At 52.4% G+C, this 11,700-nt stretch overlaps 1 protein-coding gene and 1 long non-coding RNA gene across 2 annotated transcripts; one reads left to right on the forward strand and one right to left on the reverse strand.

Moving 5' to 3' along the window:
* Positions 1–969: 969 nt before the first annotated feature.
* LOC116653147 lies at positions 970–6,717 on the reverse strand. Its single transcript, XR_004306550.1, has 2 exons — positions 5,844–6,717; positions 970–1,913 (listed from the first exon to the last, which is right to left on the reverse strand). It is a non-coding gene; the product is annotated as an uncharacterized LOC116653147 (long non-coding RNA).
* FNDC4 (fibronectin type III domain containing 4) lies at positions 5,399–11,191 on the forward strand. Its single transcript, XM_015859524.2, has 6 exons — positions 5,399–5,608; positions 8,137–8,252; positions 8,442–8,646; positions 8,939–9,028; positions 9,351–9,484; positions 10,002–11,191. The coding sequence occupies exons 1-6, from the start codon at positions 5,536–5,538 to the stop codon at positions 10,035–10,037; spliced, it is 654 nt and encodes a 217-aa protein (XP_015715010.1). The 5' UTR covers positions 5,399–5,535; the 3' UTR covers positions 10,038–11,191.
* Positions 11,192–11,700: the final 509 nt, after the last annotated feature.

Genomic DNA, 11,700 nt, shown 5'->3' on the forward strand with positions numbered 1-11,700 from the left:
TTATCCAAAGACCCATTATCCCAGCAAGCTGCAAAATTCGACCTTTTTCTTGCAGGTTTGCCAGCAGGAGAATAGACAGGTGGCTCCATGCTGTTTTCCTGTGAGTTTTCCCAGGCTAACAAAACAGGCAGCTGGTGCTGACGTTCACAGGGAAGCTATTGCAATACCTGGTGAACAGGCAGATTTATACATGCATGTTTCTAGCTCCTACTTATTTCCTTTGCTGTGCACATTGGTACAGAGGCACTTCAGCTTGGCTATTGGCCTCATTGCCTTCTTGGAGGAGCCCTCCCTAATACCTCCAGGACAAGTCTGGGGTTTTCCCTTACCACCTCCCAAGGTGACAGCATTCCCACATGCTTCTCTGTCACCCAGTACACCCCTTCCCCCATCATATCTAATTTAAAGCCCTGCTAACCATTTGCAAAGCCATTCATTCAGCATGTCCACCTTCCTCCTCTTGTGTGGATCCCAGTCACCACCTGAGAGGATGAAGGAGAACACAGCTTGCTCTCCTGATCCCTTCAGAAGTCTTCCCAGAGCCCTGAAGTCCCTTTTGATCACCCAAGAACTTCTTTTGCCTACCTCTTCATTTCCAATGTGGAAAACTAGTAATGGGTAATAATTGGAAGGCTTAACCAGGTGAGTGATGTTCACTGGCCTTGGCACATTGGCCCTGGTGATGGGAAGCTTTATGGCCAGGGTGTTCTTGAGAGCTGCAAAGCAGTAGTGAGGCAGCACACAGTTCTCCGTTGTGATCGATGTAGCGGTTACACTGCTTCTCTTCTTTAAACCAGTTGTCACTCTGGTTGCAGTACTGCACCAAAAGCATTAATATGTGGGCTTCTGTGCAGCCAGAGGGGCAAAATAAAGATGACAGAAGAGACGAGCAGGTCACTGAGTAGTTGCTCCTGTGCTTCATTACTCCAAAAGCAATGTGCCTTACTTCTCATTGGGATTGTTTTCAGCTTCGGCATCTCCTCTTGTTCCACCCTAGTAAGTTCAATAGCCTTTACAGTATGGGAAGTTTCTTCCTGCCTGTTTTCAGTCATAAATAACTCCATGTAATTTCCTATATGAGCTGAAGAGGTTCTTTAGTCTCAGCCAAAACAGTTTTCTTTTGCTGTTGCTCTGACTGTTGCTGTTGGTTTAAGCATTTGGCAATGTAGGGACAGGAAACAGAAACCAAACGAAGTATTCTGTGTCAGTCTTTCTAAGGTAGAATGCATTGATGATATTGCCCTGTTCTCAGCTATCATTTTTTTCACCCCCACAACTGTTTCATAACGCCGTTTATGTTCACTTTGCAATCTGCTCTATCAAATATCGATTTCGGTTCTGGATTTTGGTTGGAGGGTCTGTTTCTGTCCTTTGTACGACACTACAGTAGGTCTCACTGCATAACAGAGGCCATAATTCTGTCTGGTTTTGCTTGAGCCACTCTGAGATAGCTCGGTTGCATTATTTCTCTTCTCACGGCTTTCATTTTCCACCAGCTTTTCTTTTTACCCTGCAGATTTGCATTGTAATTGTTTTATCTTTTCATTAGCCTTGTTGTTAAAAACTGTATCAGATAGCTGCAGACTCTGGCAATCTGTGGAACAAATCCTTATTTACAAGTATTTAGTAACTAGCATTTAAGATACAACACGGATACTTGTATAGCGTATGGGCAAGAACAATGCCTTACAGAAGCTGACTGTGTCAACAGTTACTTTTACCAACCCAGACTTGTAATTTAATTAAAAATGTTTACAGAAATCTCTTCTCTGAAGCCACGTTGGTTGGTTTTCCTTACGACGTCGTTCAGTGTCAGTTGTGATGTTGGTTCGGTGAGAGATTTCAGACTGTGAGCGCTGTTTGCCGTTGTTTGAATATCGGTACAGGGCTGGAGTTGTGGTTTGTTCCTTGTCCTGGAGAGGGGAAGAGAAAACACCGAGGGTTGTTTTTTTGTTGTTCTGTTTTGATTGAATGGCGGTGAGCTCATGGAATCACAGAATGGTTGGGTTGGAAGGGACCTCAAAGATCGTGAAGCTCCAACCCCCTGCTGTGTGCAGGGCCGCCAGCCTCCATATTTAATACCAGCCCAGGCTGCCCAGTGCACCATCCAACCTGGCCTTGAACACCTCCAGGGATGGACGGGGCATCCACAGCCTCTCTGGGCAGCTGTTCCAGCACCTCACCACTCTCATAGTAAAGAACTTCCCCCTGACATCCAATCTAAACCTTCCCTCCTTCAATTTAAAACCATTTAATGGCAGCACACTATGCCATACAGGCTCTTCCACGGGTCCCTCACAGAGGCATTATGTATAACCTGGATGTTTCACTGTGCTCTGTCACGGGGAGCAGTTATTGAATCAGTGTGGACCTCAGTGATGGCACTGACCTGCACAGTAAGTGGCTGGAGGGATGATGTCACCCTGGGATGCTGCCTGGCTGGAATGATGGGCATAAAACCAACACCACTAAGCACGACACCATCAATTTCTCAAAGTGTTGCTTGTCTGAAGGCCAGCTTTCTTCAAAATCAAGTGGGTCAATTTTGTAATTAAAATACAGCAAGATTAACAAAGATTTGGGTGGGGTGGGAGGGATAAATTCAACAGCTCTGCTTATTAATTAGCGTAGTGTCTCTTTATGCGCGTTGTATCAGTTCCAAACATCCATCTGAGCTACCCTCAAAGGTTTCCTTAATCACAGAATCGTGGAATCATTTTGGGTTGGAAGGGACCTTTAGAGGTCATCTCGTCCCACTCCAATGAATGGGACATGAGAGAGGCAGTGCGATGGTGCTGAGCCACCTGCCAATGTTAAAGCACCACACCAGGAGGTGCTCCTGACCAGCGCTGGGAATGAATCCTTTTCAGCCAAGAGTTAACGTCATACCTAGTTTCTAACTGGGACACCTTTGATTTTATTCCCAGCTCTTCAATCTTACGCAACCTCCCTCCATAGACCAAAGGGGCCTTTCACCTTCAGCACATTTTCCCAGCTCTGTGTATGAGAACCTTTAGGTTTCTTTTTTAAGAGCTCGAACTCTTTCTATCTCCCCCTGAGACGTTTCCTGGTCTGCAGCTCATTGTCTTCTCCTCGCTCCCCAAACCTTTGTGTTCTTTTCAGGTGAGGCTCCAGGTCAGTTTCTACATCTGCCATGCCTGTTTTTCCCATCTACAGACAGAACAATCTTCTTCACAGTTTACATAACCACGGAGGACGACGTGTGTCCCTGCTGCCCTTGAATCCCTTTCAGCTGCTGCTTTGCAGTACAGCCTGCTTTAAACACGTCACCTATGCCTACACTAAGAGATTGGAGAAGGCCAGCGACCATTTTCAGGCTCAGAACTCTGACCATCCTGGCTGTTTAATTGGGGTTTAGCCCCATCGATGCTTTCCCACACTCTCCAGGCACTCTTCAAGACAGGCTCCTCTGTCATCAAGAATGCCCCAGAGCAACATGTACACAGTTACAATGTGGGCATCAGAAGCTGAAAGCGATGATGGCCCAGGTGGCCAAGAGGGCCAATGGCATCCTGGCTTGTATCAAGAATGGTGAGCAGGACCAGGGAAGTCATCCTGCCCCTGTACTTGGCATTGGTAAGACCTCACCTCGAGTGCTGTGCTCAGTTTTGGGCACCTCAGTACAGAAAGGACATGGAGGTGCTGGAGCAGGTCCAGAGAAGGGCAATGAGGCTGCGGAAAGGCTTGGAGAGTATGGCCTATGAGGATACACTGACGGAGCTGTTCAGTGCAATGAGCAGGGACACCTACAGCTCCCATTAAGTTGCTCAGAGCCCGATCCAGGCTTGCTTTGAAAGCCTCCAGGCATGGTGCATCCACCACATCCACTCTTTTCTTTTTCCTTTTTGCTTTGCTGTTGTGTTCGGAGCTCAAGATCGCAACGAAGAGGTTGTTATTCACTCTGCATTGCAATTAAGCTTTCAATGAAAGCAATGCATTGAATTGAATGCGTCGAATTTTGGCATGTATGCAATTGAATGTTTAAAGGCTTATTTTAGAACATGCACGGTTGAAAAGGGGCTTGATAGCCATTAGAAGTGCTCAGTCACCCCTGTCTTTGTAGTCTTTGAGTACTTAAAAGTGCAGTGGGATAACCCCCTCCTGTTTGATAATAATGCTTTCCAAATAATACTTCCCTGTCAAATTGCTTTGCATTTTATCAGGCTCTGGGCTTCAATGCCTTCATGTGGCGTAAATGCATCTAAAGAACGGATGTAAGAAAGAAGGGAACAGGTTCTTGGGCAGGGTCTATTGTGGCAAGACGCAGGGAAACCATTTCAAACTAAAAGAGGGGAGATTTAGACTGGATATAAAGAAGTTTTTTTACAATATCATCATATCACAGAATGGTTGAAAAGGACCACAGTGATCATTTGGTTTCAACCCCCTGCTGTGTGCAGGGTCACCAACCAGCAGCCCAGGCTGCCCAGAGCCACATCCAGCCTGGCCTTGAATGCCTCTGAGATGGGGATGGGGCTCTGAGCACTGATGGAGCTGTGGGTGTCCCTGCTCACTGCAGGGAGTGCGACCAGGTGGCATTTAAGGGTCCCTTCCAATTCAAACCATGAAACAATCTGGGAAGGGGTGAGTGCTAACAGTATTCACCTGGGACCGACATACCATAAGGCATCTTGTGGACTGGACTTACACTGTCCAGTTGTCCCATCTTTAAAAGGATGGAAATACGGTAAGGAGCTACGGTGACACAAATGGTGCAGTGTGCACGCATAGAGAATAATTATTAACTATCTCTTACTACAGAAACTGGGAAGCACCAGAAGAAGTAATTGGGCAGCTGGTCTAAACCCAACAGAATAAATTACTTTTCACATTGCACATAATTACATAGCAAAACTCTTGGCTTCACCGTACCCTGTGATAATAAAAAGTATTGATGTCTGTTCTTGGGCAGCACTGAACATCCCCCAAGCCAATTATGGTAAAAAATTACCATCTCCAAATGAACAAAGAGGAAGATCAGGAGTTATTAGCGGCTTGCGGGGGGACTTCACATCTCATAAAGATTATAATCGCCAAACGTCACTATCTACAACCTGGTGATGGAGTTGAGCCTCACGTTTGAATCATAGACTCGTTCAGGTTGGAAAAGACATCGGAGACCCCAAAGTCCAACCCCAGCCACCACCCCCCCATGCCCACAGCCCACAGTGCCACATCCCCACGGTTATGGAACAGCTCCATGGACGGTGACGAGCGGTGACCCCCAGGGGTCCGCCTTGGGACGGGACACGCTGGGGCAGCGGACCAACGGGCAGATAACGAGGCAACCACAGACACGAAGGTCTGAGAAGCGGGGAACGACGCCGGAGGGCGCTGCGGTGCCGCTCGGGGCTGCGGGGCGGAGCCGGGCCGGGGAGGGAGGACCGACCCGCCCCAACACCCCCGCGCTGCGGTCGGGGCTCGGCCCCGCTCCGTCCCCCCGGCGCAGGGAGCGGGCCGGTGCCAGGGCTGCCGCCCCGGGTAGGGCTGCGGTCCGGGGCCGGCCCCGCCGCCATGGCCCGTTTCTCGGCGTACCTTAACCCCGTGCTGGTGCTTTTCAGCTGCGACCTGTGCCTGGTGAGAGCCAGTAAGTGCCGCCGGGGGACGGGATGGGGATGGGATGGGGATGGGATGGGATGGGATGGGATGGGGATGGGACAGATATAGCGGGTAGCCGGGGCTGTCCCGTGAGCTGTTCCCCGTGGCTGCCGTGCCTGCATCCCTCCGGGCGTTGCTGCCCGGCTGTCCCCGCGCTGCTGTGGGTTCAGACCGAGGTGATGCGCTTTAAGCCGGGCGCTGCTCTCCTTCCTTCCCCGTTTCACCTCCATGGCAATGCCTGCCGCTCTCTGTTGGCTCCTTCTGCATTGCTACGTTCCGGTAACCCGTCACGGCAGAACGGGCTGCTTCATTCTGAGCTCGGCCTGGTGTCCGTCCCCTGTTGTCCCCTGGCAGCCGTGTTGCACAACAGGAACTCCGTGGCCCGTGGCATTAGACAAGAAATGCAGTTAAAAAGTGACCCCTCGTCTTCAGGTGCGTGGTACGAGGCTGGCTGCCCTGCTGCGGGGATGGGTGGCTGGGACCAACATCTGTGCCCTTGAGCAGCGGTGCCAAGGGCACAGATCCTCCTCCAGAGACACAGCAGGACAGGGAGAGAGCGCACGGGGTTGTGCCCCATCCCTGTGCCCAGCCATGTCCTCCAGTGCTGCTGTTGGGGTGCATCCATCCAACACCTCCGTGGTAGCAGGAAAGTTGTGCTCCAGGCCATCAGCCTCTTTCTGTGGTGCTGCCCCATTCTTTAGTAGGGTTTTAATCAGAAGTGAAGCTGGATGGCTTATAAATGATGCAGGATCATTAGCTCTGAATGCATTGTATGGGGCTGAGCTCTGGGAAAAGCATGCCAAAGAGCCCAGCATCTTGGAGGAGCTTGGCTTTATAGAGGTGTTTTCAACAGTCTTATCAGAGTGTAAATGTTTTGCAGCCCAGGCACTTGGATGTTGATGACACAGGACTGCTCTGACTGGAGAACATGGGTTTGATGTGGGGATCGTTCTGTGATGAGAGCTCTCCTTTAGAGGTCTTGTCCTGATGACATTCATCTTGTGTATCCTTGAGGTTGAACGTTGTCCCCGTGTTTCCAGAGTGAACTTGTAGAGTCATGGAATCATTCAGGTTGGAAAAGACCTCAGAGATCCCCAAGTCCAACCCCAGCCCACCCCCCCATGCCCACAGCCCACGTCCCTCAGTGCCACATCCCCACAGTTCTGGAACAGCTCCATGGATGGTGACCCCACCACCTCCATGGGCAGTTTCCTAATACCCAACCTGAACCTCCCCACGCACAACTTGAGGCCATCACCTCTCATCCTGTTCTCTGGTTCCAACAGCTGACTCTTTCTGTCCTCACTCTTCCTGCTAGGCGAGCAAATCTCACATGCTCATTGTATGTTCTCTACAGCAACCAACAAAGAGACATGTCCCAGTCCACGTGGACCCAGCAGCGTGGATCAGGGATCACTGCAGTGACCTTGCTCTCAAACTGTAGTGACTCAGTCCAATGTCTCAGCATCCCCGGCGTGATGCTGGGCTGGGCCGTGCTGCCTTCCTGCAGAACCTAGAACATTCTGCAGGCTCCACACATGGACTTTTGCAGTGCCAAGATGTCAGACCTTTAATTTCTCTGCAAATACGTTGGGCACGTTCAGCCCTTCCCTCATTCTGCTAGATGTAAAAGTCCACCTAATTTATTATTGTGGTAAAACACCAGGTCATGTTCTCGGCCCGAGGCCAGATGGCAGCAGGATGTGGTCACATCCATAGTACTCAGCTCACACGTTCCAAAGAGCATAGAGTACATCAGGGCTATGTGCTGGGAATGGCCTGTGGCTCGTGCTGAATCCTAAGCCGTGTCCCTGAAGGGTTTGGGCACATGCTGCCCAGTTTGGACCTCAGTAGTTCCAGGGGCTGAAATGAGACAACAGCAGTGGTGCAGCCTGTGGGTCAATCCAAAGGATGGTAGTGGCTCAGCATTGCTGTCAGCTTTACAGCCGATGGCATTGCACTGTCAAAGTCAGCTCTGCTCTCTGCACTGGGCTTTCCTCCCCATTGTGGAGCAGGGAGCAGTGCCAGGCAGATGAGGTGCCCAGGCTGAGTTCTGTAGTGTGTTTATTCCAAGCTGCCCCATTTTTCTGTCACAGTTGATATATAAATACTGTGTCTGTGCTGCTTCCTACGCAGCCCTGGGTGGTGTGCCAGGCATTCATGATGTGCACATGCACAGGGCAGCCCCAGAGATTGGAGGATCCTCGTCTCACTGTCACAGTTGTGATTGAAGTGCTGCATTAATGTAGGGCTTGTTTGGACTCAGAACCCTGCAGAAGCGTGGGACTTTACTACCAAGAAGCTGCTGTGTCTGGGCTGAGCAGCAGCACACCATGCCAGGCAGCTCTGCTGCTACTCTGCAGGATGCTTTCCAACAGATGAAAAGCTGAGCTGCAGTGAGCGAATGCTGGAGAAAACCCCCGTGGTTGGAGGGAAAGGGAGAGAGATGAGTGCCTTTTCTGACAGATCTTTTGCCTCTCTCCCGTGCCTCCCCTCGGTCCACCCCTGCTCACCCAGACAGGCCGCCGTCCCCCGTCAACGTGACTGTGACGCAGCTGAAGGCGAACTCTGCCACCGTCTCTTGGGATGTGCCAGAAGGAGACGTGGTCATCGGCTATGCCATCCTGCAGCAGGTACCCAGGCCGTGTCCCCGGGGGTCCCTCTGGCTGCATAGGGATGCTGCAGAGCAAGGTGCCAGCCCACCCCAGGGGTGGAGGATTGCCTGGGAAGGGAGGAGTGAGGGCACTGCGCTCAGCAGAGCCCTGCAGGAAGGGTGCAGCTGGGATCAGCTCCCTGGGGATGACAGCTGTTCACTTTGGCAGCGGCAGGACGGTCAGATGCAGCGCTTCATCCGGGAGGTGAACACCACCAACCGGGCCTGCGTGCTGTGGGACCTGGCAGAAGATGCTGATTACATCATCCAGGTGCAGAGCATTGGCCTCTACGGGGAAAGTCAGGCCAGTAAACGTGTCCACTTCCGGACCCTGAAGGAGACTGACCGCCTCCCCTCCAACAGCTCCAACCAAGGTGAGGGCATTGCCCAAGTGCCACCCGTGGGGCTGTCTCCTTTCCACTTTGCAGCCACGCTGTGCTGGTTGCCTGGGGGTTGCCTAAATGCTGGCCATGAATCCAAGGGAGATGATGTGCAGCGTGGGTCTTTATGGAAAGCTGTAGGCTTCTTCCCAGTCAACATTTGTTTGTCAGGGGGAGGTGGGTCTCCCCTCGTGGTTCCTCAGATCCTTGAATGATGCTGGTCATGAGGTGGGTTCTGCTGGGAGGGTGACCACTGCCAGCCCTGCCCGGCTGCTCTTCTCCACAGGTGACATCACCATGGAAGGGCTGGACAAAGACAGGCAACTGCAGACAGGGGAGATCATCATCATCGTGGCCGTGCTGCTCATGTGGGCAGGTGAGTGCCACTAACAGCATTCCAGCAGGCTGGGACAGAGGCACAGTCTTGGGTCCACATAGACGATGGGGCTCAGAGAGCGCAGAGGAATATTGGCACAGTCCTGGCAACCCCCTTCCTTGCAAGTCTATTGGGACTGGTTCTTCTGGGTGCCTCTGGCTCCATTTTCATAGAATCATTAAGGCTAGAAGAGACCTCTAAGGTCATCATTCCAACCATCACCCCAACCCCTGGGCCTGGCTGCTCTCCTGCTGTGACGATTGGGGAGGGGAGCAGGGGGCAGCCGGTGTGAGGGAGTCCTTCATCCCTCCTCTTTCTGCAGCGGTGATCGCCCTCTTCTGCAGACAGTATGACATCATCAAGGACAACGACTCCAACAACAACAAGGAGAAGACGAAACCATCCTCGGAACACAGCACTCCAGAACGACCTAGTGGAGGACTGCTGCGGAGCAAGGTGAGGGGAAGGGCTGACAGGAGGGCTGGCACGTGACATCTGCTGTTCCTTAGTGTCTGGACAGGTTCTTGTTCGCTCCAGAAATAGAAAACACCCCAGTTTGTGTCCTCACCCTAAAAGCTGAGGACTTGTAGTGAGCCCTGGGGCAGTTTGTGTGCGCCATGTGTGAGTATAGGAGAAATACACATAGTGATGGCATAACACCTCTGCTGGGATGGCTCCCACATTACAGGATGGTAGCTGTCCTCCTGACTTATTCTTTGTTACTCAGCAAAGGCTGATTTATAACGCTGACTGCAGGTGCTCTAATGGGACGTTGCAGTAGTTTATTCCCTTGGGTCTCATCTTCTTTCTCTGTCCATGGTGCTGACTCCATTCACATGTTGCCCACTGGCCTGTTTCTGTCTCCTTGGTTTCCAGGACTTTGAGGGCCAAGTTCTCTTTCCTCTTCCGTGTCTCCCATCCCAAGGTCTCCACAAAGCATGGCCTCAAAGTGTGCTTTTTTTTTCTCCCATAGAAGAAGTCTCCTTCTGTCAATATAATCGAGGTGTAAGTGTAGCACCAGCTCTGCATCTGGGCTCCTGGGCATCGTGTCAGAGCTAAAAACAGGCCTTGGAAGAGGAGGCAGCACCAGGCAGCCAGCCTGGAACTCTGCATGCGAAGATCCACGTATCCGAACTTAACGCTTTCCCAAGGGCACCTGTCTGGGGATGTGCATGGAGTTGGCTCCCGGCCGTGCATGCATGCCTCGCCCCGCTTCCCTGCCGCTACGGAGCGTGGAGCTGAGTGATGGAGTGGGGGGTCTGCCAGCAGCCTGTGGGGGAGCGGACGGACTGCTGCCCTGTCCTACACACAGCCCTATGGGGAGGCAGCATCCCAGAGCCCAGGCTTGGCCAGGGTGCAGCTGTGTGGCACCACACTCCTGCCCAGATGTTCTGAGGCAGACCTGGCTCTCTCTGCTGTGCTGGGGGTGGAAAAATCTGCACCCTTTTGGCCCCAAGGCTGAGGGGAGGGTGCGGTGCAGGTGCTGGCCCCAGTGCTGCCAGCGAGGTCTGTGAGGGTGGGCTGTGAGAGCAGGTCCCTGCTGGAGGATGGGGCCCACTGCACCCCGTCACTGCAGGCTTCCCACACCTCGCCCTGCTGCAGGAGACAAAAATACAAATGAGAGCTTGAGGAGTCCTGGCTGGACTGCAGCAGGGCAGGGAGCATCAGTCCCATGGGTGAGGTAAGGCTCACAGAGCTATGAGAATGGGTCTGGCCATCACACTGCTGTGGCTCTGCTACTTCCCCATCAGGGCTCACTGTACGCGTGCACTGCATGCATAATGCAGCCAGCCCGGCTGGATCGGTGGGATGTGTGCTGAGTCTGAGGCTGAGGTCTGGCCCAGCCATGCTCTCTTGCCAGAGGAAGGGTGACACAAGGAGCCCCGCTGCCACAGAGGCTGTGCCCGGTGCCCTGGCTGCTGCTCTTCCCTCCGTGCTCTGTGGCTGGTCACTGAGCTGGGCGCTGGCTCTGCAGCCCTGGACTTGAGCATCACAGGATCCAGCGTCTTCCAGGAATAAACCTCCCAGCAAAGCACTTTCAGAACTCTCACTTCCAGGTGCTGTTCAGCTCCTGCTGCAGGACTGGATTGGGAAGGGACAGGGTAAGCAACTCCCTGTGGCAGGGGCTTTTCAATAAAAGCATCCTGGCTCAAAAGCAGCGTCGTCCCTGCAGTATCGCAGGTGGGGGAGGGCTGGGGGGCAAACACATCCAATCACTTCTTGCACTGATGTGTATGGCCCTGTTCTTGATAGCACATGCTCTGCAGCAGGTCTTCTAAGGCCATCTTGCAATTCTTTCTGGCCTTTGAGATAGTGGAGACTGGCCTGTCATGATTTAGGACACGCAGCTGCTGAAGGAAGATGATGCCAGAGCTCAGCAGGCTGCTGGCAGGAGGCTGTGATGCTCCCCATCAGGTGAGAAGAGCAGAATACAAAAGCTGCGGCCAAATTAAAAAGGAACACAACATCTCTCATGTTATACAGAGAAGGCACAGCAACTGTTCCAGGATGACACAAGGAGCTGGAAGCTGCTCACTGCAGCAGCAGCAGCTGCTAAAACTCAGGATTAACTGCAGATCTGAGACCCACCAAGAAGTCACACGGGGCTGCAGTGTCAGTAGAGACTGAGGCAGTTACACTGCCTGGAGTGTGACAGCTCCCAGGCAACAGGC

The sequence above is a fragment of the Coturnix japonica genome, chromosome 3, assembly GCF_001577835.2.
Source record: "Coturnix japonica isolate 7356 chromosome 3, Coturnix japonica 2.1, whole genome shotgun sequence".
Lineage (NCBI taxonomy): Eukaryota > Metazoa > Chordata > Aves > Galliformes > Phasianidae > Coturnix > Coturnix japonica.

Excerpts from the sequence above, each read along its gene's own strand:
- FNDC4 (XM_015859524.2), top strand. The coding sequence starts at position 5,536 with ATGGCCCGTTTCTCGGCGTACCTTAACCCCGTGCTGGTGCTTTTCAGC. Across the intron at positions 8,253-8,441 it reads GCTATGCCATCCTGCAGCAG|CGGCAGGACGGTCAGATGCA; the intron begins GTACCCAGGCCG and ends TCACTTTGGCAG. Across the intron at positions 9,029-9,350 it reads CGTGCTGCTCATGTGGGCAG|CGGTGATCGCCCTCTTCTGC; the intron begins GTGAGTGCCACT and ends CTCTTTCTGCAG.